We start from the raw sequence: 25,829 nt of genomic DNA on the forward strand, positions 1-25,829 counted from the left end.
AGACAGAAAGAGACAGATAAAAGGGCAAGAGGGAGAGAGAGAGAGAGAGAGAGACAGATAAAAGGGGAAGAGGGAGAGAGAGAGAGAGACAGAGAGAGAGAGAGAGACAGAGAGGTAGTTTAGCATCATGTTAATTTTTATTGTTCATCTTCCTCTTTATTCTTTGTCCTGTCTGTTAAAGCTTTTCTGATTTATTAATGTTTAATATTAATTTATTAATTAATCACTCAAACTGCTTTAGAGTTTCATTATATACAGCTGAATGCAAATGTCTGAACACCCCAATCAAACGACGTGTATGTGTTGATATTCTGAGTGTAAATAGTTTCAGATCCTCTACAGAGACTCACTACTGTACACTGTAATACACCCTTTACTGTCTATTCACTGAATTCATCACTGAGGGGGAAAATAAAATATAAACCGTGCCAAAACTTTTGCACATGACTGTTCACGGTGAAGCACACTGAGCTCATGTCTGGGTATGAAAAGTGCTGTAGAAATATTTTAATAGCAATAATGATCACTATTATTACTATAATAATCCTACTACTACTAAGAATAATGATAATAATAATAACAGTTATTATTATTAGTAGTATTGTTATTATTTTTTTATGGAGACTTTAATTCTCATGAAGGGTCTAAACAGTTCTCAGCAGGCCTGGCGGTTCTTTAAGCTGTTATTTTTGCTCCAGTATGTAATTAGCAGAGATGAATGGTCAGCACGGTGCAGTAATCGGTCATTTTAACTACCGATCAATGCATAGAGTGAAACCTGCTTAAGTGCAGCGCTGATCTCGGCTCAGACAGAGAGAAAGCAGTCCAGTCTCGCAGTTTACGGCCTTAGAAAAGCAGCGCAGAGTCGAGAAACAGCTGCACTAGTGCTTTTACACCTGACCTCAGCTGAGGCCTTCATACAGTACTGAGGAGACGACGTAGATGATGGAGGGAGGAACTGAGAACAACCAGCACAAAACAACACATATAAATAAAACGATAACACTGCAGAGGTGTGAGACAAACACATTAACACTTCTACAAGCATTATTTACTCTGAGGGAGCCGCTACTGTATATAGATCAATATTCAGGATTAGGCAAAATACATTGAAAGAGTAGTAATGATCAGTTATTAATCTCTGTGTTACTGAGCTCTGCTAAAGCCTGAGTAGACTGATAAATCAATGTGATCAGTTATTAATCTCAGCGTTACTGAGCTCTGCTAAAGCCTGAGTAGACTGATAAATCAATGTGATCAGGTATGCTTTAGCAGAGCTCAGTAACGCTGAGATTAATAATCGATCACGTTGATTTATCAGTCTACTCAGGCTTTAGCAGAGCTCAGTAACGCTGAGATTAATAATCGATCACGTTGATTTATCAGTCTACTCAGGCTTTAGCATAGCTCAGTAGGGTACGTATATATATATATATATATATATATATATATATATATATATATATATATATATATGTATAAATTTAAATATGACTTATTGACATTTTATTATTTTGCTTTAATCTCTCTTTAAGGCACTTTTTGAACTTGTGTCAAAATCAAGTTTAATGTCAGTTCGTCTCATAACAGCCATGCGTTGCTACATTTAACATGTAAGAGCAGCAAAAAAGCAGATAATAAACACAGTAAACAGAGTAAACACAGTAAACTGACTGTACACAACATTTCGAAACAAACTATACAAAACACCTATTAATGTCCCACAGTTCATTGTTTTCCCACTGGTGTTCAATCACGATATTTATGCATGTTTATGGACTAAAAACATTCATAATTAATTTCTACATGATCATTTTCCAGCTTCTCTTCATCCCTGTTTGTGTTACTGTGCCTTTAAGACTGATACACGTGCAAATAATAATAATGGTGCAGAAAACTGTCCTGTTTAAGTTTATCAAGCTATTTTATTCAAATAAATATATATATTTTTCTATGATATGGGTTCAAAGGACAGTATATACTCATTATTTTTAATATTATTATTATATTATAAAGTATTATTATCATAGATGTTTAATTTTTTCCCTCAAATTGATAAAATACAGCTATTATATGGGTCCATGGGCCAGTATAACATTATTATTATTATTATTATTATTATTATTATTGTTATTATTATTATTATTTTGTAATGTACTGCTGGTGAATATGAATCACCACTAACTAATCCAAGGCGGGATTAGGCGGAATACGGGCGGGGAAAAAAAAAAATCTTTGACGTCAGTTGCCATGGCAGCACACCCTCAAAACTCCGCCTCTTCCCTCCCCCACTAAGCCCCACCCCCTTCTCCCCCTCCATCCTTGCACAATGGTACAGCCTCCAGCATCAGCGGCGGAGCGAGCAGCAGAGATCCAGCCTCTCTCTCTCTCTCACTCTCTCTCTCCCTCCGTCTCTCTCTCAGTCTTTCTTTTTTTCTTCTTTTTAATCGTCGTCTCTTTGTTTTGCGCCCGTTTTCCCACCGTCATTTCGTTTTTTAAACCCCCCAGTCCCCCCCACCCTCCTCGCCTCTCCGTCATGGTCTCTCCGCGAAGCCCGTCGGGATGTTCTGAGTGAGCGGGACTCGGGCATCGTCAGGCCGGCGCGGAATGGTAGGTGTCTCGGCGCGGGGACGGTGGATGCTGGAAGCCGCTGGAGGGGTGGGGTTGGGCGGGGTGGGGAGCTGTGGAGAGCCCTGTCTCCCCTCCGAGAGCCAAACGCAGCGAATGGTTCCACACTGGAGAGGAGGGGGGCGTTGTTTTGCCTCTGTGGTCCAGAGGGCATCAGGTCTGCATTACTGACCACAGCATCATTTCAGCACTACACGCTTCAAAAGATGCTTCTTCAGGGGTTCTTTAGTGATGGAAATGGTTCTATTTAGAACCTTAAGCTCTGTATACATCCACTGGCAAGCTTAAATGGTTCTTTACATGGTGAAATCATTCCTCAGATTGATGGAGAATGTGTTGTGTGTGGTTCTGTATAGAACCCATGGTATATAGAACCATTTGCATGCTTAAAGGGTGCTCTGCATGGTGAGATGGTGCTTCAGAGTGAAGGAGAATGTGTTGTACTTGGTTCTGTGTAGAACCTAGTTCTGTATAGCACCAAGAAAGGGTTCTGCTATTGTTACTCTGTCCAGCTTGTAACAGAAGAACCCTTTTTAGTGCTGTGTAGAACCATACGTAACACATTCTCCATGCAAAGAAACATTTAAGCATGCAAACGGTTCAATATGGAACTCATGGCTCTAAACAGAACCAATGCCTTCACTAAAGAACCCTTGAAGAACCATCGTTTTCAAGTGGACAGTGAGAGCCTTTAAGTGTGTCAGGTGTTTGCATGCGAATGGAACGAGATACATCAGCGCAGTTTGTCGATAATTGATGATCAATGTATTCAGAGGTATTTTATTGTATTGACTATGTTTAAAGCAGCCTGAGGGGTCTAACGTTTACAGCGCCGCTGCGTTTAATCCCAGATGAGCCGCTGTGCTGAAGGTGACTGCGGAGGCATGATGCTGTTGTGAAACGCTGAGGCCGTCCTGCTTCCTCTGCATCCTCTGCGTCCTCTTCAGCTGTGTGTGTTTATCAGGGCAGCCCTCCGCTCTCCGCTCTCTTTCTCCCTCTTTCCTCCCAGAATAGCCTCGTCAGGAGCGCAGAGAGTCTGTTTTTTGGAACGGACGTGAATTTGTTGGTAAAAAAAATGTCCTATAAAGCAGAATTTGATTGTCGGGCCTGATTTGGCTGGAAAGAATTGGCTTCCGTGTCGAGCGCTGCTTCATACTCAGCACTGTTTGGCTAATTTTGGTGATAATCATCTGCTTAGTATAATAATGCATGTGCTCTCCTCACCAGAGGAAGGCAGTTGGTGTTTTTTTGGTTCTAAACTTTGCTGCTGCGAACAGATGCAGTTCGCAGCGCTTTTCTGAAAATGGGCCAATCCCTGCTGGGACTCTGCCCGAGTCTGCCAATGGCTGGGCTGAATGCAAAGCCAGCCTTAAGGAAACAGGACACAATGGCGTGTATTCTCTGTGCATTCATCTCATGTACATCTAGATGGACCTGCTGCATTTTGTCTTGATGAGATCAATGCGGTGAAGGTCAGATTAAACCACACGTGTGCTGAACAGTGTGCATGTGCAGGCCTGCAGCGATAGCTCCTCTCACATGCAAGCAACACGCAACGATCTCCAGCCCGGGGACCCGTCTGCACCAATCGATAGAGGCACAGGCGTTCGGTACGGCCTCCAGATCTTTAGATGTGGACTGTTTCACTGTGACGTGCTTCGCTGTTATGCTTGCTAATACCTCAGAGTCAGTGTGGTCAGGGGCTAGGGCTGTTTGAACCATTGATACAGCGATATATCGCCAGTAAACTAGGGCTGGACCCGAATATTGGACTATTTGGATATACATTCAATGGGTACGTTTTTAATTTTGGGATTTGTTTTTTTGGTTCTTTTGGCTAAATGTAACTAATCAATAAGGGCGATACTGTAACGTTTGGGAGAAACTTAGGCCCAGTCCCATCTCTTATTTTTACCCCTACCCCTTGTTTTTGAGTGTCACCCTGGAACTGAGTTACAGGGTAGTGGTTGAAATCTTCCTCTGAAATGGGACCCTCAAATAAAAACAGCATCACTTCATTAACAGCTACCAGTGCTGCTCTGTAGGCGACCCTGCCAGTCTGCAGTGACAGCAGAGGAGGGTAAAGTTCAGCTCCTCACTGCTGGGCTTTAGTTACATTTAGGACATCATATGATCTTCAAAGAGGGGGGCAATTATTTATTATCACCCACCCCTAATTCTTCAGTGATATGAAGCTGAAGTCAGATATTCACCAGCTTCTTGTTCAGATTGTCCTGTTCCACCTTAAATGGAGCAGCAGTTTAAGGTGGAGCGGGAAGCTTAGCTACCGAGACGTCAGCACTACTAGTGATTTTTGTGCTTGTTATGAATAAAAGGATCAAAATACACTGAATCAAAAATAATACGATGGTTATTCAGATTTTTTAACAGAGAAAATTCTCACATTTGTGGGTTTCTTTGGTCTCTTGTTCTTCATCTCGCCAGTTTTCCTTTTTTTTCCTTCTCATATCTCTCTGTTTGGAGTCTCTGAAAAACCTCCATTTGGAGGATCATGTAGCCCCAATGCTTCACTCTTAAAGAAAGATCTGCAGGAGTCTTTTGTAAAGGGAATGTTTCTTTTTAGATCCATGAGTTCTATATAGAACCATTTCACCATTTCAGCCTAAATGGCTCTTTTCATGGTGAAATGGTTCTTCAGGTTGATGGAGAATGTGTTATATATGGTTCTATATGGAACCTTTTGAAAATGATTCTATGTGGCACCAAGAAGGGTTTACGATGTAAAGCTTGTAACAGCAGAAGAACCCTTTTTGGTGCTGAACCATGCAACCTCAGTCCAGTTCTCCATCCATCTGAAGAACCTTTCACCCTGCAGAGAACCATGTAAGAATGAAATGGTCCTATATAGAACCATTCCCTTTACTAAAGAACCCTTGAAAAACTTAATGAGTCTATAGAACCATGAGCACTTAAAGAATCCTTAGCATGATTAAAGGTTTCTTTGCATTGTGAAAAGCGTTCTTCAGATTGATGGAGAATGTGATAGGTTCTGTGTGGAACCTCTTTGAAAATGGTTCTATGTAGCACCATAAAGGGTTCTTCTTTTGTTACAAGCTTGACATTGAAATCCTAAAGAACCATCCTTTTAAAGAGTCTACAGTTACAGTATAATCTCTCGTTCTGCCAGCGTACACGCCAAAAACATTAGAATTAGATACGGAGCTAACAAACAAACAAACATTACACAGTAATAAACAGACTCAGCGCCACCTGCTGAACGTGTTGGAGAACCGAGTTAGGAGGTAGAACTGGTTTTGTCCTCTTAATCCTCCTGATGTGTCAGTAAACACGTTTACTGCTTTATTTTATTTACATTTATTCACCTCAGTCTAACCCACTGTTCACGTTCTGACTGCTGCAGCGAAATGACTGAGTCTAACAACTGTACAGAATTATTACAGTCATCTTAAATCATCTCAAATAATTGCGATTAGATGATTATGTAATAATTATGACCGGCCTATTTATACTCCTGAGGCAAGACAGCCGAGGAGGAAAGAGATGAGACACAGAGATGGTGAATAAAACGAGGGGAAGCTCTATCAGTGACCTTTGGGGTCCAAGGTCACTCCTAATATTTGGCCTTCCTCTGTTTGTACGTGTACGTGAAGGCAGTGATGAGAGATGCGTCAGTGTGAGCGATTAAAGAGGCCGGGGCTCCTTTAAAGGTGCAGTGTGGGAGATTTAGAGGGATCTGTTAGCAGAAACAGAACATAGTAACAAACCCATGTTCTCATTAGTGTTTAATCACCTGTAACTGTGACTCGTTGTGTTGTCGTTATCTTAGAAAGAGCCCTTCATATCTACAGAGAGCAGCTCTATAACAGAGGCTGCCGCCGCCATGTTTCTACAGTAGCCCAAAACCATAGGTACAAATACTGGATGCCACGTTGTCTGCTGTTCTCTATCTGAGGCGATACGTCTGCGCGTCCGCCATGTTGGAGAGGTCAAGATCCACTTGTAAACAAATACACTTGAGATGATGAGTTCTCAATACACGCCCAACGTGTACTGTGATGCCAATGATGTGCTAATCCTTGGACACAGATTACTCTACGTTGTACTGCTGGTTAGACGTCCGGAGCCGCAGACACATCAGCAAAACCATCAGTGTGTGATTCACTTCTAATCTTAATGCACATAAAAATTAAATAAACCCCCCAAAACACAGTAAGAAGGACGAGGCTGAACTCGGCTTCCTGTTCGCCAGCTACTTATTCAGATTTTCCAATTCTACCTTAAATGGTGCAGCAGTTACATTCTCTTGCCTGAGGCTTCACCATTTAAGGTGGAACGGGAAAATGTAAATAAGAAGCTGTAACTTCCCTGCAGTGCTTACACAGCATTAATCATTGTAAATAAATGAATATAACTACATCAGGGTAAGATCTTCTGTGTAGCTCATTAAATGAAATAAGCTTCATATAAAACCAGAGGAAAAACAATCACATCAATGAGTTCTCTGGGCTTCACCAACCACACGGCCATATCTACACAAACACCACACAAACACTGCGTTCCCTCCGTTATATAATCCTGTCCCACTTTCTGAGTGTGATATTCTTGAAACAGTGTAATTGTGGACAGTATCTTTCTTAAACCACCGCTCTGTAATGGTACTGAATGCAGTCCAGCAGCGATGTTGACCGAGCCAAAATGGTGACGCCGTTGACGTGCCTGGCTGAATCCAACATGGCATCTATGTATGTATATCTATGCCCAGACAGGACAAACCAGACACTGGCTCTAGAGGGCGCCTTTCACGCTTTTACGCTGAAGCTGCAGCTCTATTTTGGTGGTGCTGTAGCTCCGATTGGAAGACATAGAAAGAAGAACAATCGGTTGTTGCTGCCGGTGCTGCTGATCATTCTGTGTTATGTTTCAGAACCCAAATTTTGACAAACAGAGGATCAGACTTACTATTTATCACAGGAAAAGTGAGGGAGGGTGAATCTTCACCGTCACAGAAGAGAAAACATGAAGAAGCGAAACGAAATCGGGATAGACGATGTCAGAAAACCTGACGGCCACTGTAGGTTCTACTAAACGCTTGGAAAAGGAGGGGCGAGGGAGGGGATTCAGCTGGGTCCAGTCTGCAATCTTACCACTAGATGCCACTAAATCTTACACACTGCACCTTTAAAGCACAGACTCTTGCTTTTCTGCTCAGCAGATTGACTTCTGTCTTAAAGGATGGGCTTGTTTTCTCAGCCAGGCCCGTGATGGACTGACCTTTGCTTTTAAACCACCGTTCGTCTGTTAAAGAGGCAGTTGTTCCGTGTTTTGAGGTGATTGAAATGGAAAAAATATAATACAGTATAACTGTATACTTCAATACACAATGTGTCACAGTATTTATTGTTCGAGATGTGTGATCAGTTGGAACAGAGGAAAAAGAACCAGCAGTGCTACATTTTAAAAAATACTATCAAAAACTGTGAACACAGTGATTTTATTCAGTATTTGTCACCAAATCCAGTTAAACAGTCTTTATAATGAAACATGCAGTTGGTCAGTGTCTACAAGCACTGGCGTTCAGGAAAGCATATTGCATTCTATTGTTACATCATTTATTATGATGATTTATATATACATCTATCTATCTATCTATCTATCTATCTATCTATCTCTCTCTTTCTCTCTCTCTCTCTCTCTCTACATATATATATATATATGTATATATATATTTATCTGTCTATATTTCTATCTATATTGTATATATATATATATATATATATATTTAATCATGTAGTGAAATTCTTCCAGCTGATCAGCAGAGCTCTATTTTTTAGTAAGGCATTTAAATATTGATTGTGAGGTCTGTAATTCTAGCCCAGGCCTTGTGTTCTGTATAGAGCAGCCTTCTCTTTGGAAACTGGTCAGGCGTGTGGAGCCAGTGATACATATAATATCAAAACAATCACATCTGAGAGCGTTTTAGGGGAACACTGTATTTCAGAGCATCTGAATATGATGATCTGCTTAAATGCCGTCATTATTTACTCATTAATGCTTTATTGCATTACGTTTATCCCAGTTCCATTATCATGTTAATAAGGCCTTTATATGATTTGGCTGCATCATTACTGCCTACTTCTGTTCTAACATGGTTACACACTGTCAAGCTATGGTGTTTCTGTATAGATGGGATTTACAGTGTTTTATTTGGGTAAATATCGCTGTCAGAACAGTCACTGGAGCATTTTAGGCCACATCGCCCATCCCGTATTGATTATATTTGTAATATAATTAAAATAAAGTGGGTGATGTGGTTGAGATCTTGGTCATGCATCCTTTTTTGCACCAACATAAAAGGCCTCTATTATATAATATTATTTAAAGGGTCCATATCCTACATTTTGTGTTGTATGTTGTAATTTTCTGTTGTATCACTTGTGTTTTGTGTATAAATTTATACGTTTTCCAGCCTCTCTTTATCTCTGACAATTAAACAGGCTGTTTTTGTCATTGTGCCTTTAGGACTGATATATGTAAATGAGCTCTGCTCTGATTGGCCATGTCTGAGCTGAAACAGTCTTCATACCTTATATTTTGAAACAATGAATTCAAAACAAGCTGTGTTTTTGCAGCTCAGTTAAAAATGATGGTTCTTCAAGAGTTCCTTAATAAAGGGAAGAGTTCTATATGGAACTATTCTGTGCTTAAATGGTTCCCTGTATGGTGAAATGGTTCTTCAGATTGATGGAGAATGTATTGTATATGGTTCTGAGCCCTTTGAGGATTCGCGTTTTGCTTGTAAACCTGAGTAAATCAGAGAATAATGTGTATGAAGCTTCTTTCAGAGCATTCAGTGCAGGTTTAGTTCTGCAGGACAAGATCTTCAATTAAAAACCCGAGAGGAGAAGAAAGCTCAGTGACTTATTACAGCCTCGCGCTGACGGTGAAGATGTCCTGCTCCAGATTCGCTGTATACCTATTTTAGGTCAGGTTCAGCTTTTGTCTCTGCCCTTATCTGCCCTTTAAAACCAGCCAGTGGGGGTGTCAGGTGAGCTGTGGTGTTTTAGTGGGAAGATTTATTGGAGACAATTAGTGTAAAATGAAAAATTCTTGACCTAAACCGAGCTGATTCATCAACTGGGCTCAGAGCACTTCTCGTTTCGTTGTTGTGCGACATTTTCCTGAATTAGTTCGTAATTCAACACGGTCAAACCTGCATTTGTTTCTGTGTAACTTTGATGAATAAGAGCCAGTATGCGTTGTGAACTGAATACAGTTTTATATTGTGCTATGATTAATATTTACGATATCAGACATACTGACAAAGTGGAATCATTTCCACTGTTTTATTAAAGCCCCACTATGTACGTTTTGGGGATTTGGAGACCTCTATGGTGAACCTCTGTAACTACACACAGCGTGTGGAACAACATTTTGTAATGCTGGTTATGGGGCGACTTGCGGCAGCACTCTCCTCATATTTCAGCCTATTTTTGCCATCAGTAACGCCACTTCTTTCAGTTTTAACAGCAAACATCTTACATAGTGCAGCTTTAAAAACGCTCCCTGTGCATCGCTCGAAATATTTACACTTTGCGAGTATTTAAATGTACTTGTCTTCTGAGAGGTCTGCTTGAATTTTTTAATTATATGATATTTTTCCACCAGGCACTCGTTTTGCCAATGAAGCTTTGACCTACAAAAACAAAAAAAAACAAAAAAACATTGAAAGACATTTCTTTTTTACATCGATATCAAAAATATGTCTTATTATGGTGCAAAACCCACAAAACATATCATATTGTGAAACTCGCATCATGACACCTAGACCTGGACGAGATCTAACAATAATTAGCACAATGTTTTCTAGTTTAAAAAAATTATGATTATTGATTACATCGTCCTCCGTCCGGCCCCATGGCCCTGTCTGCGCAAACCCCAATCAATACACACAGTCCGCTGCACCTTTGACCTACTTTAATGAAACTCTTTAATAAACCTCCCGTATTGTATGGAATAGAGAGTAACCCAGCATCTTTCACAACTACTTCACCTGTCATTTTAATAGCTGTTACTGCAAACATGCATTCGTGAGCTCCTTCTGGTGAGGGTTCTGCATGCGCAGACCTCTTTATCAGATTTCTAAATCGGATTTCTGGATCGGAGTATGGTGTTTACATGACCATTTGAATGATCAGAAATCCGATTATGATCGGATTATTGAGTGCATGTATACGCACTCATTGACGATATCTGGTGATTGACGATACATCTGTCCATCACTCAGGTCAAGTTGCACCCCTGCTGTCCACTGAACAAACTACAAACCAATGTTCTGCAGGGTCAGCCAGCCGTCACAGAGAACCCAGCTGTCCGCTGAGGAAGACTGAGATGCTGCAGGAAAGCCGCTGGTGGGAGTGAGATTGGACATGGAGTCGTGGTCAGTGAAGGGGAGGGGCTTATTGTTGGTGGAAATCCTCCCTTTGAGCTGGTGGAGTTTTCGAAGCTCGCTAATCTGCGCCTCAGCGGGTGAATCGCTCTGCTGTTGGGTTTAGGGATGATGCACCGGTCATGCTCTCAGCGTTTTCTGCTCAGCGTCCGCCTCTCAGGTGAGCCGTGTGTTAGCAGGCCGTGTTTCTTACGCAGGAATGTGTAAAAAGGAGGAACTTTAAAGGCCCATGTCCACATGTTTGAGAGCAGGATGAGTGCTGTAGTGTGCCGGTTTAATCCCGCTCCTGCCCGCCGAGCTGTTTGATGGGAATACGAGTGACGTTTTTCCCGGTATGTGGAAAAATTCACTCCAGCTGGGCTCAAACGAGCGCTGTCCATGTTAATTCAGCAGTGGGGATCGTGCTGTGCTGTTTGTGTCATGATGAGCTGCTTGTTTGGACGGTTTTGGGGTTGGTGGTTAATTGTGACCTCCACACTAGAGGCTGACGCAGCATCAGAAACACAGATCCAGTTAGAGCTCGGGATGAGCTTTCTGAGCTGAAACGGAATATTCTTTACGTTATAATGATTCAATGAAAAAAAAAACTTAAATCTTAAAAATCTTATTGTTTATTAATAACAAGAACATTAGTGATAAACAATTATTGTCATTATGGTAGCATAAAATATCCTGTTTTTGGTTTGAGTTCTTGCTATGGTTTTGGAGTTCTTGGTGGGGTTTTGGAGTTCTTGGTGGGGTTTTGGAGTTCTTGGAGGGGTTTTGGAGTTCTTGGTGTGGTTTGGGAGTTCTTGGTGGGGTTTGGGAGTTCTTGGTGTGGTTTGGGAGTTCTTGGTGCGGTTTGGGAGTTCTTGGTGTGGTTTTGGAGTTCTTGGTGTGGTTTGGGAGTTCTTGGTGGGGTTTTGGAGTTCTTGGAGGGGGTTGGGAGTTCTTTGTGTGGTTTTGGAGTTCTTTGTGTGGTTTTGGAGTTCTTGGTGGGGTTTGGGAGTTCTTGGTGGGGTTTGGGAGTTCTTGGTGGGGTTTTGGAGTTCTTGGTGGGGTTTGGGAGTTCTTGGTGGGGTTTGGGAGTTCTTGGTGTGGTTTGGGAGTTCTTGGTGGGGTTTTGGAGTTCTTGGTGTGGCTTGATAGTGTTTAGGTTTAGTAAATCGTATGTTTTGACTCCAGAATGTTAAGATGACGCTGGGTTACTCCACTAAAATATCTAAATTTGATTTATGTTACTGTAGTCAGTGGTGCTACCCACTGTTCTCATGAATGTAAAATGGAGGTTCTGTACATGTAGCCGGCCGCCTGTTTCGGTACCGCTTTTAACAACATTCCGTTCACTTGGCCTCGTCATTTTCACTCAAGGGAACCCCCGATGCCATCTTAATGCCTCTCCATTACCGTATTAGCTCTAGTGCAGGTTTGGTGAACCCATGGAGGAACCGAGTGAACACAGGTGTTGACTTTGGCAGGAGAACTTCCTCAGAAATCATGACCTGACGCCTCTTTCTTTCCAAATCCCACAATAAAGCTGTTTATAAGCCGCAGCATGATCGTACTTTAAAATGCTTAATGTTTATAAATCATAGCATTTGATTTGCTGGGCTTTAGGTTACAAATTCTCCCGATACGACTTTGTCCCCGTACACAGCTAACTGGCTAGTTAGCATGCTAAAAGCTACATGGCTAACTGCAACAACAACAACAATAGAGGCACAACACCAGAGTTTACAGCCAGACAAAGCAATTATTCACAATTGTTGTGTATGTTTAGTAGTGGGCAGTGTTGTGGTTCATCCGGTATACGGTTGAAATTCTTTTTAAGGTGTTAGTTTTGTCATTATTGTTATTCCAGTATGCAGATAAATGCAGATAACGTGATGTACAGACAGGTCAGACCTCGCCAAGTCCCTCACCTCTCATGGAGTGGCTGCAGCCTGAGGTCATTTAGTCCAGATTATGGTCAAAGTGACATCAGACTGTAATGACTCAATGAGTTAACGGCGAAAAGAGAGCGGAAGGAAAAGCCAGTCTCTTGGGGTTAGCTGTTAGCCTAGCATGGAGACTAGCCGGTTCTCCATGTGTAAATTACAGCTCAAGTGTGAGAGACGCTCATACGAGACAAACGACTTTCAGACGGAAAACTACATTCAGCAGCATGTAGAGGAGCCGCTGTGGGCTTTACACACCCTCGCCTTCATCTCGTTAGGGTTACAAAGCAATACTGACATCTGACTGTATATTAATCATCTCTCTTTTTAATATTTTGCCCAATAAAAATATTTTACATGTACTAAAATATGTTAAATATGGTTCATATTAAAAGTGAAGGGGCCGTAAAGAATAATATGCCAAAAATATTTGAAAAATATATGCATAAATACACTATAGCGTGATAGATATCTAAACAGTCAGTCATCTTAATTATACGGTGATATAATTTTTGTCCATACTGCCCACTACAACGTACATTCTGCTCAAACTCCTCTAAAAAAGTTCGAAAAGCTGTAAAGTTTGCCTGGCTAGCGGAGTAGCTCACTGTGGCTCCCGAGGCGAGTGCGTTCGGTTTGGATCCACTCCTGGTCGCCGTGCACTTCAGAGTGGTGAGTGGAAGTGGGCGAAGGGCCGTGTCCTTCACATGTCTCAGAGTTTTACAGTCGGCTCTCTGAATGGAAAACTCCTGCACGTGTTTGGCGACTGCGTTGCGTTCGCTCTGTGCGATGATGGATGTTGTCATTTGCCGGTCATTACGGTGAAGTGGAATGACGAGGTGCTCATTATTAGAGTAATTATTCGGGAGGAGTGGTGAGGCCCGAGGCTCACGCACAGTCCGCTGCAGAGAGAACTGGCTCAGACCTGTTTAAAGTGGCTTGTTGTCACCTGATCCTGGTCTTTGGCTGAAATGGCTACTGTAGAGAACCGGGGCTCCACCCACCAGGGCTGCACAGTACATCATCAGTTCATCGATATCGTGATCTAGAACGGTTCTGTGGCCCTGAGCACGGTTAGCTACCCTGCTAGAAAACCAGCGTAGACCAGCACGCCTGCTCACCAGCAAAACCAGCATATGTTTTGGACACTGGTATGCTGGACAACCATCATGACCGTACTGGGTGACCAGCTAGACCAGCATCAGATCTGTGCTGTATACGGTAACTAGGGCTGGGCAATATGACAATATATATATCTTCATGGTTTTAAATGATGTCACAATACAATACAATATGATTTTCGGAACATATGGTGTTTATTGTCAGTGCTTGTAGACACTGACCAACTGCATGTTTCATTATAAAGAGAGCAAAATTAGTCCAGTTTAACTGGATTTAGTGACCAATAATGAATAAAAATCACTGTTCACAGTTTTTGATAGTATTTTTTAAAGTGAAGCACTGCTGGTTCTTTTTTCTCTGTTCCATCTGATCAGATATCTGAAAAAATAAATATCATGACATGTAAAAATTTCATGTCATGTAAAAAATATAGTGATTTATCTTCTATTAACATACAGCTCATCCCTAAAATACAGCCAATCCATATCAGTGACTCACTCACTCTGTTAATCAGTGTAGCCTTTTATACAGCAGCGCACACAAGTTTTAGTTATTGCTTTTATACAAAATATCTACAAATTTACAAATAGTAGGTATAATGGGGCATGATGGTCGATAGGTGGGGCATTGCCCCATTAAATGACCCCCTGACGCCAGGCCTGAAGCAAAAGCTCATTAACCCAATTAATGCTTACTTATTAATGTTAACAGCGTTTAAAGGAGGCCTGTTATGCTTTTCCAGTTTTCCTCTTTCCTTTATTGTGTTGTAGCTTTTTATGCCTGTAAACGTTCTGCAGAGTCCCAAAGCTCAGCGTTCCCTCCAGAGGGAGAAACTCTCTCCCACAGAACCCACTTTTCTCAGCTGCTGAAACGCCTCGTTGGAATTCCAGCCCTTTTCCTTTGTTACAGGATGACATCATCTCATAACACAGTCCTTATTGCCCGCCTACCGGCGAGCTCCGCCCCCTCACACAGCGCACAGCGGCTACTGGAGGAGGAAGAGTGTGTTCAGTGCTGTAGCGTGTGGAGAAGATGCTGACCGGACTTTCAGGATCCACTCTGGATCAAACTGATCCAGCAGAACCGACACCGCTGGAGAAACAGCCACAGCGGAGTTACAGCTGCTCAGGAGAGAAGGGTCTGTCTGCAGACTGCAGGACAGGGGCGGAACCTGGAGGGGCGGAACCGCTCTGGAGGAGACCAGTCAGAACAGAGAGGGCGAGCTGACCAATCAGAGCACACTGGGCTCATCGGGAGGCGGGGCTTAAAGACACAGGAGCTCTAACAGAGCATTTCAGACACAGGATGAATAGAGATGAACAGTCTGAGCAAAATAATGTGTTTTTGGAACATTGAAGCTGTAAATCTGTTCTAGTAGAGCCTAAAAATGAAATTAAGAATTGAAGATGAGTGTAACAGTGTGATATATTTGGAAAAAATCATGATCCTGACTTCTATCAGTATTGCTCAACAGAAAAGCATGTATGGTTCTCCCTCCAGCGCAGATCCCACAGGCGCGTCAGTGCGTGATACAGCTGTAGATCCACTGCTGTGGAATAATCCACTCAATAGGAGATTGTTTCACATATAAAACATGGCGGGCTGTTTTTCAGTGTAGCTCACTGTACTGCATCTTTTATTGATCTGTCAGTGCTAAACTCACGCTGCGCCGGAAAAAATGAAAGAGCCATAAAAAATAAAGAAATAAAACACGTACAAATCAAGGAGCAGATATGACCTGAGGAACGCTGGAGTAATGGCACTGCTCTCCTGGAAAGAGAGAGACTGTGTCTCAGCAGCGGCGTGCTGCATAACTCGGGTGGCCGGTGGGATCCCATTAGAGATTAGCAAAACAGAGCAGCCATTAGAGAGAGAGAGAGAGAGAGAGAGGGAGGGAGAGAGAGAGAGAGAGACAGAGACAGAGAGAGAGAGAGAGAAAGAGAGGGAGAGAGGGAGAGAGGGAGAGAGAGAGAGACAGGGCTCTCTCTGGACTGCACAGCTCCCCTTCAGAGGAAGGAAAACCATCTTGTTATTCTTTTGTTAAACTCGTTGTTGTTCTATTTTTCCTCTCTCATTGTTTCTCTTTTAATGTAGGGGTTGGAGACTCAGTCCAGTGTCCATTTGAATGAATAGATAGTTTTACTGTTATTGGGTTTATTTGTAAAGTTCAGGCTGTTGAGGACAATTTATGAACCAAAAACCTCTGCAGTTTCCAAGCCTGTGATTCTGTGAAGACTAATAGAGCCTAATGCCTGTGTGTGATGTAACCTGGTCTGCTGCTCCCCACCGGAGCTGCTCGGCACTTTTGGTGGAATTCTTTATTTTTGCGGTGAAGATGTTTGTAGGATAATTCAGGGTGTTGGTTGGATGATCTGATCTGGATCTTATTGATGACATTATAAAGCACATTGTTATTGTCCTCCAGACCCCAGCATTCCCCATCAAATACCATCATTTTCCATCAAACCACATCATTGTGCAACAAACACCATCATTCTACATCTGGCATGGACACCCTCTACCAAATACCACTCTCCATCACTAACCAGCTCCTACGACAGACATCAATCATTAAACGTTAAACAGACACTACAACAGAAAACATCCCAGATTATCCAACAAACACCCACATTCTTTAAACCTATACCGTAATTCTCCACCCAACACTAACATTCTCCACCAAACACCCACATTCTCCACCGAAGAGCAACATTCTCCACCAAACACCATCATTCTCCACCGAACACTAGCACTTTCCTCCACTCTCTAATGTTCTCCATGAAACACCATCATTCCCCAACAAACACCATCATTTTCCGACAAACACCGTTATTCTCTACCAAACACCCACATTCTCCACCAAACACCCACATTCTCCACCAAACACCCACAGCCTCCACCAAACACCCAAGTTCTCCACCAAACAGCAGCATTCTCCTCTAAATAAACACCATCATTCTCCAATAAACACCCACATTCTTCAACCAATACTGTAATTCTCCAATGGGCACCATCATTCTCCATCTAACACTACTGTTGTCCAACAAACACCATCATTCTCCACCAAACACTCACGTTCTCCACCAAACACCAACATTCTCCTCTAAACAAACACCATCATTCTCCATCTAACACTACTGTTGTCCAACAAACACCATCATTCTCCATCAAACACTAGCATTCTCCAACAAGTATCATCATTCTCCACCAAACACCCACATTCTCCACCAAACACTCATGTTCTCTACCAAACACCCACGTTCTCCACGAAGCGCCAACATTCTCCACCAAACACCCACATTCTCCACCAAACACTCACGTTCTCCACCAAACCAACATTCTCCACCGAACAGCAGCATTCTCCTCTAAACAAACACCATCATTCTCCAACAGATACCCACATTCTTCAACCAATACTATAATTCTCCAACAAACACCATCATTCTCCACCAGACAGCATCATTCTAATGGTGTTAGCTGGCTTTTAAATGTTCTAGATAGAGACGTGGAGTGAAGCAGTACGAGTGCAGCAGAACAGCATCATTGTTGGCTTTTTCTGAAACAGACTCGGCTTGTTGGAAAACTCTCGCAATGTTGCTACATCAAAATATCAAATCCCAGCTCTGACAAGCTTATAGTACTAAACCAGCATCGCACCCCTTAATCACTGCAGAGCAACACTTATGTAAATGGATTTAAACTGAACTGATGGTCAGTTAGTGTTGGGGGAGGGGGGGTCATTTTGCAGGCCATGCAGCTCTAACTGCTCTCAGTAAGGCTGCAGCTGCAGTGTTGCTGCGGTTTCCATCAAAGGGTTTGGAGAAAAGTCTTAATGTGGACTGAAAGCTGAGGCGCCGCTACACCTGCACATCGTCTCTGTGTCTCTGAACACACCTGCCGCGTCTCCGGCTCTGACAGGCGAACAGGCTCCCACTACAGTCAGACAGAACGAAGCCACTGGGGCACAAAACTGACATTAAAGAGTTGTTCACTGTGAAATATGGTGTTCGCGGAGGTTTTGAAGGCGCAGCTAAATCATCAGCTTGGAGATGAACTGAAAGTGTAAGTGAAACAGGTAGGGGGCGGTAGGGCTGGGCGATATGACGATAGTTTAGCATTATCACGATAAATTATTACATGATCCTCTTTTCTGAGTATGTGATGTGTATGATCTGCACTTCTAGAACACTGAACACCTGCATGGATCGTAATACAGACAAATTTAGATCAATTATAGACTGTAAACAACAACAATCACTGTGTAGTTACTGCATAAATTGCATAGTAAGATTTATTACCTTATTTAATTGAACCATTAATTTATTGTTTTGTCCATTTATCTTTACTTATTCCTCTATTTTAACCTCCTGTTCCTTTTAAAAACTATTTTTGCAAATTAACAATTGACACTAAATTAAAGCTTAAATTAAATTGAAATATTGTGATTCATGTTATGTTTTTGCCATATTGCCCAGCTCGATTAACCTATAAAAAATTGATCATAGTGCTTAATACACCATAAAACTAAATTCATTAGCATGAGTGAATGTTTAGTAGCTCACAGTGTGTTTCAAAACATCTTTTATTAAAAATTAGCAAAGGGAAATCTGGTCAGTGCGCTGGAGTAAAGGCTGCCCTGCTCAAGCTAACACTAGAGATAACCAATGCAGCGGTAGATGATGATGAGCTTCTACATGAGTTTTTTTTTCTCAGTGGATTAGTTTGCTGAGGTATAATATAATATAATAAAATATATGTTCATTGTATTTGGTTCTAGCTAACACCAGCTAGAGCTGTTAGCTTAGCGACAGCTGCACTCTGCCTTCTCAGTCACGTCTTTGGTAATATGTCCACATAAAGGCTGTAAATATGAGCGAATCAGTTGCACTTTAATCCCCTGTTAAAACTTAATAGTGTTTCACTGAAGTGCTGGCATGACGACAATAATTATTCAATAAGCTTTGATCAATTTGATAAATAAAATATTGGAAAACTGTAAAACCATCTGAATAACTGAGCGGTTACCACTCTCTTTGAAGTCATGCAGCTTCCTGCACCAGCTTTTATCAGTCCACCATCAGGGCTGGTCACCAGCAAAACCAGCATATGTTGTATTTTGGATGCTGGTATGCTGGTCAGCCAGCATGACCATGGGAAATATACTTTTGTTTATCAAGCTAAATGCTAACGCATCACAGTTGCCTGAAACTAAAACAATGATCAGCTGAATTTATTTACAATAATTAAAGAGCTTTAAAACGAGTTTATTCAGACTGGACTGGACGTAAAGTCCAACACTGAGCTTTGGTGTAGTGTCCGCTCCGGCGGTGATGATATAGAAATGCAGTGATTTAGCCGCTCAGTGACGAGAGATCATTAAGAATATCGTTTTTATATTTTAAGACGCTGGTTTTCTGCTTCCTGCACCGAACATCTCATTTAAACAGCACAGCAACCTGTTCAGCGTTGCCAGATTGGGCGCAATCCCTCAGAATACCATTTTATGCTGCTTTCTATTGAAAACTACATATATTTGGGTTAATATTCTACATAATGTTTGAGATTGACAGTGTTCTCTGCAGCCCGGTCTGTATGTGCTCACTAACTGTCTGTGATGCAGCGGAACAAAATACCCGAATGGTGATTTCAGCGTTCAAGCGCTGGAGCGGTTAACAGAGCTTATTTAAGAACATCCGAGATATGAGAAAATGATTTTTTCTACTTTTAAGGATCGTGAAGTGAATATTTAGGTCTCTGTGGATCGTGGAGTTGGGTCCTCCGCCACACCGGCCTGAGAAACTGCAGCCTAAGAGGCTTTTAAAAAATGTCTACTCCAGGCTCATGTAATTAGAGAGAGAGAGAGAGAAAGATAGAGAGAGACAGAGAGAGAGTGAGAGAGAGAGTGAGTGAGAGTGAGAGAGAGAGAGAGAGAGAGAGAGAGGTTAGTGTGCAGTAAGAGCAGCTTGAGGGCTGCAGGGCTTTTGGATTTGAATGATGGTGGTGGAGCTCTGAGCCCTGGCATGCACAGCAATTCTGGTCCTCCTGATTAAGATGGAGAGAGAGAGAGAGAGAGAGAGAGAGGGAGAGAGAGAGAGAGAGAGGATGAATGAATAAGCAAGCTTGTGTGATGCATTTTACAGAGAGTTGCAGAGTCAGCGTGTTGCTGTGTGTGCACACAAAACATTTAAAACGGGAACATTCAGACGTGTTTTGCGTCTAAGATATAAGAAAGATATATAGAATATGGTTCTGCATAGCACCAAAAAGGGTTCTTCTGTTGATACACATGTTAAAAATGGTCTTGTAACAATAGAAGAACCCTTTTTGGTGCTATAGAGAACTATTTTTTAATATATATGTGTGTATATATATATATATATATGTATATATGTACATACACACACATATAGCAAGAAAGAGAGGGTGTTTTAGTGCACTCTTAAAAAAGATGGTTCTTCAGGGGTTCTTTTAAAGGCAGTGGTTCTATTTAGAACCATTTGCGTGCTTAAATGTCTCTTTGCATGGTGAAACTGTTCTTCACATTAATGGAGAAGGTGTTGTATGTGGTTCTGTATAGCACCAAAAAGGATCGTCTACTGCTACAAGCTTGACATCGTAACAATAGACAGGCACGTTTTGGTGCTATACAGAACCATTTTAAAAAAGGTGCTACATAGAGCCATGTACAGCACATTCTCCATCAATCTGAAGAACCATTTCACCATGCAAGGAATGCTTTGGTTCTTCACATTGATGTGTTGTATATGGTTCTATGTAGCACCTTGTTTGAAAATGCCCTAAAAAGGTTCTGCTATTGTTACAAGCTGGACAATAGCAGAATCTTTTTGGTGCTATACAGAACCACAAATGGAACACATTCTCCATCAGTCTCACCGTGCACTGAAGCTCGAGGAGAGTCACTAACATTAACTGATCTGTGTGGGGACAGTTTAGTTAATGTTAGTGACTCTCCTCGAGTGTGAATGACCCACTGCAGGCGGTACAAACTGTTTCCTCACTCTCAGAAATAAAGGTACTAAACTGTCTCTGGGTCAGTTCCCCTCTTGTCACTGGGGTGGAACCCTCAAGTGTCCATCTCAGTACCTTCAGTCAGGGAACATAACTGAACCATAACCCACTGAAATGATATGTTCTAAGCTGTACTGACTCCACACACCCCGTCTCGTCTCCAGGCTTTTATTTTACTGTTCTGTTTAAAACATTCGGTTATGAAAAGGTACAAATACGAACTTTTCACCTGGAAACACTTATTTAAGGTTCACAATCAGACCTTAAAACCACTGTTGGAGCTTTGAGGGAACATTTACACTGTTTGTACCTTGATGAACGAAAAACGTACCTGAACAGACCCTTTATGTCTAACAGTGCAGGGGGGGCCGCTATACAACACCAGCTGGAACAGACTGTAACTTGCGCTCCTGTCTGTTCAAAATAAATGAAAGAAGCCCAGCCGTACGCATTTAGGTGTTTTTGTTTCTTGTTTATCGAACTCGTACTGAACCGTGACGTCCAAACCACGGTGTGAACTGATCCGGGACTTCTGTGTGCAGAGCTTTTACTGCCGCTCCAAGCTGTGGAACAGTTTATCATCAATTCTAAGTCTGATTTACAAACATTTCTATATTCCCAGGTTTTTAAATCCTCTTAAAAGCTTTTAAAGTTTAAATCTGCGTGTCCAGGTAAACTCATACTGTATTTGCTATTATATTTGTTATATATTTTTGATGTGTTTGTTTCAGATTGTACAGCACTTGCTTGGCTCTTCTGGTCTTTTAAATGTGCTTTAAAAATAAAGTTGGCTCTGAAGCTCTAACCGGTCACGTAAACACTCCTTATAACTTCAGTGTGAGTGGGCGGTGCTGAACAGATCTAGTCTGAATAGGCAGATAGATGCACAAACACAGTGAATGTGAAACTGACTTGTTTCCTGGGGAGTAAATGTGATGTTTTGAACATTAACACTGTTTACGTGCTGCATAAGGTGAACTACAGACTCTGAGCTCCGCAGTCAGAGTTCTGCGTGTCCTGTAATCAGGCTAACGGCTACATGTGTTCCTCAGACGCTTTTCTCAGATGAATAATTTAGGGGGTCTGCAGTCCTGAGCTGCGCCGGTTCAGAGGAGAAGTGTTGTTGTGCCAGGAAATGCTAATGAGCTGCTGTGATGATGGTGCTGTGTTTGTGTTTGTCCAAACAGGCGGTCAGCTGTAGACTGTAGACTGTGGAGGTGCTGTACCCACCTGCCTTCTGATCCATCACCTGACTCTCTCTCTTTCTCTCTCTGCTTCTCTCTCTTTATTTTGTTTGTTTCTTCCCCTCCTCTCTCTCTGTTTCTGTCTCTCACCCTCCTCTCTCTTTCTGTTTTTCTCTTTCTCTCTCTCTGTTTCTTTCTCCCCCTCCCCTCTCTCTTTGTTTCTCTCCCCATCTCTCTTTCTGTTTCTGTCTCTCCTCTTTCTCTCCCCCTCCTCTCTCTCTCTCTCACCGTCTATCTCTCTTTCTGTTTCTATCTCTCCTCCTTCTCTTTCTCCCCATCTTCATGTTTCTGTCCCTCCCTCCCTTTCTCTCTCTTTATGTTTCTGTCTTTCCCTTTCTCTCTCTTTATGTTTCCCTCTCTCTCTATCTCCCCCTCTTTCCCTTTATCTTCGTTCCTGTCTCTCCTCCTTTTTTTTCATGCTTCTGTCCCTCTCTCTCTCTCTCTCTCTCTCTCTCTCTCTCTCTCTCTCTCTCTCTCTCTCTCTCATCCTGCTGCTGTACTGTTGCTGTGCTGAGGTGAAGAGGTAGATATTAGCCATGTCTGTGCAGTGCTGATCCAGATGCAGATGTGCTGCTGTGTCTGTGCGGTGTGGTGCTGATCCAGATGCAGATGTGCTGCTGTGTGTGTATGGTGCTGATCCAGATCCAGATGTGCTGCCGTGGTGAACACAGAAACATAGAGCAGCTGTCTGATTGTTATGTAGCTCCAGTGTGTGAAATGTCCTGTTTGTGTCTCTCTAGCTTTCTTTCATTTTCTCCTTCTCCTACCTCTTTGTACCCTCCCCCCTCACTTTATCTTTCTATCCCCCCCTCTCTCCCTCTCTTTCTCTTTCTCTCTCTCTCTCCATTTCCAAACATTTCAGCCTCCATTCGCCGCACCCCCCCAACACAAATACAAGACAGGATTGGCTGAGCATCGTTCTCAAACCGAGGGACAAAACCAACAGACGTCACACAGCTACATTACAGACCAACCCACACAGAACACGTGGGGGGGCAGGGGGGGTAGGGAGAGATGAAAGGCGAAAGATACAGAAAGGAAGAGAAAAGAGAGAGAGGGAGAAAAGGAGGAGGGAACAGAGAGAGGAAAGAGGAATAGATGAAGGAGGGAGAGAGAGAGAGGCAGGTGAGAATATACAGAAAGATGAGGGGAGAGGAAAGAGAGAAAGGAGAGGAGGTGAGATAAGGGAGAGAGACATGGAAAGAGAATGGAAAAAAGAAAGATAAGAGAGAGGAGGGAGGAGGAACGAGGGTTATGGAAAGGAAGAGAGAGTGAGAAAGAGAATAAAGGGGTAAAAAAGAGAGAGAGAGAGAGAGAGAGATAAAAAGAGGCCAAAGAGAGGAGAGAGAAAGGAGAAGGGGGAGGATGAAATAGTACAGAGAGAGAGAGGGATATAAAAAAGAGGAATAAAAGGAGAGAGTTGAGGGAGAGAGGGAGAGAGAGGGAGGATAAAATGAAGCATTACAGGCTCTCTGCAGCACCATGGACAGAGACAGCATTAGAAAGACTCACAAGATGGAGACAAATGGAGAGAGAGAGAGAAAGAGAGGGAGAGAGGGGGCGATAGAAAGATAAAGTGAGGGGGAGGGTACAAAGAGGTAAGATAAAGAGAGAGAAGGAGAAAATGAAAGAAAGCTAGAGAGACACAAAGAAAGAGAGATGTATATAGACACAATGAGAGCGATCGAGAGAGAGAGAGAAAGAGAGCAAAACAGAGAGAGAGAGAGAGAGAGAATGTTATCATGCACTCTTAAAAAGGGTGGTTCTTCGAGGGGTTCTGTAGTAATGGCAGTGGTTCTATTTAGAAGTTTAGAGTTGCATGGTGAAAGCGTTCTTCAGATTGATGGGGAATGTGTTGGATAAGGTTCTGTATAGCACCGAAAAGCGTTCTGCCATTGTTACAATGTCAAGCTTGTAACAATAGAAGAACCATTTTTGTTCTAAAAACTTTTTAAACAAGGTTCTACACAGAAGAAGAACTATTTCACCATGCTAAGAAGCATTTAAGCATGCAAAATGGTTCTATAAAGAACTCCTAGGTCTAAATAGAAATAAAGAACCCTTAAAGAACCTCCCTGTAAGTGTGGTTGTGTGTAGTGAGTTAAAGTCTCTGTCGCAGAGCAGAAACAACAGAATCATCCGCAGGAGAAAAACACGCGGATTACTGTGTAGCTGCTCAACATGCTTCCCTGTAGAGGAGCGGAAAACAGGATGGAGAGAGAAAGAGAGAGAGAGAGACAGAGACACAGAGAGAGAGAGAGAGAGAGAGAGAGAGAGAGAGAGAGAGAGAGAGGAACATGACTCATTCTGACTGTGTCTGTAAAACGGAGGGATGCAGTTCATGCAGAGCAGCAATGAAGGGTCATTTAAAATAGCCGGAGCCTCGCGGGACAGCGCTCTCTACAACACACAGGACCATACCGGCTAAAACAGGCCCCTCTGTCTCCCTCTCTCTCTCTCTCTCTCAGATAAAAGCAGGCCAGAGAGTGAAACCAGGGTGGACAGCAGCACCTCTGGGCCAGGACGGAAGGAATACAGATGAAAGAAAGAGAGTGAAAGAGGAGGGGGAGAGAAAACTGTGTCATACAGGGCAGAACGATGAACCGTATTTACAATCTGGAATTTGAAAGAGTTTTTACATTTTCAGAGGGCAAATTTTAACTAGAGTGATCACACAGCTTAAACAATTCCCAAGTGGTTGCTAAGGTGTTGCTAGGAGGTTGCGGTGATCTCCCAGGTGATTGCTAGGCGGTTGCTAGGGTGTAGCTATGGAATCCTAGGTGGTTGCTAAGGTGCGGCTAGGTGTTTGTAGTGTTTTCCCAGGTGAATGCTAGGGTGCTGCTAGGTGGTTGCTAAGTGGTTGCTATGGAATCCTAGATGGTTGCTAGGGTGAACGGTGAAAAAAGTGCAGGTCTCGGGCCGTTTCTAAGTGACCCCTGCCTCAGTTCGCTGCGTGGGGAAACACATTTTTATGAAGATCCATACCAAACGACAGAATTTAACTCCAGAGCTTTTCTCAGTGCACATCAGCGCTGCTTTAACACTGCAGCCCTGCAGAATTCTGACCTACAAACACCCACAATTAGCCGCTGTGGTGTGAAACTAACTGAACCCCAAAAAAACCCACAGTGTCCCCAAACTGTGTTGTGGACTTCAGAAAATGAACTGGGTCTGAAAAACAGCCTGACGTTCTTCAGAGGCGTCAGCTAGCAGAGTCAGTGCTCTGACACTGAACCAGTGAAGCGCAGAGTCAAACCAACACTGACGCTGTTCATCAGCAGGTTTTATGGAGATGACATGAAAGGTAGTCAGTCAGTCAGTCAGTCTGTGCTCTCTTCTGTTTTCAGAGGAATTTTTCTCTCCTCTCATTTAATCTTTCTCCTCTCCTCTCCTCTTATTTAATCTTTCTCCTCTCCTCTCCTCTTATTTAATCTTTCTCCTCTCCTCTCCTCTTATTTAATC

The 25,829-nt window shown here is 42.4% G+C and overlaps 1 protein-coding gene across 6 annotated transcripts in view; it reads left to right on the plus strand.

The window, feature by feature from the left end:
* Window positions 1-2,436: 2,436 nt before the first annotated feature.
* The window catches only part of mapk10 (mitogen-activated protein kinase 10), a 145,239-nt gene continuing 121,846 nt past the window's right edge, over window positions 2,437-25,829 (plus strand). For 4 of the 6 annotated variants that reach the window (XM_036588114.1, XM_036588120.1, XM_036588119.1 and 1 more), the window contains exon 1: window positions 2,437-2,610. In XM_036588114.1, the coding sequence (XP_036444007.1) occupies window positions 2,608-2,610 (3 nt within the window). In that variant the 5' untranslated portion in view covers window positions 2,437-2,607. The remainder of the gene's footprint in view (window positions 2,611-25,829) is intronic. The other 2 variants (XM_036588121.1, XM_036588115.1) reach the window with 2 other exon arrangements.

Source organism: Colossoma macropomum, unplaced genomic scaffold (assembly GCF_904425465.1).
Source record: "Colossoma macropomum unplaced genomic scaffold, Colossoma_macropomum, whole genome shotgun sequence".
Classification (NCBI taxonomy): Eukaryota; Metazoa; Chordata; class Actinopteri; order Characiformes; family Serrasalmidae; genus Colossoma; species Colossoma macropomum.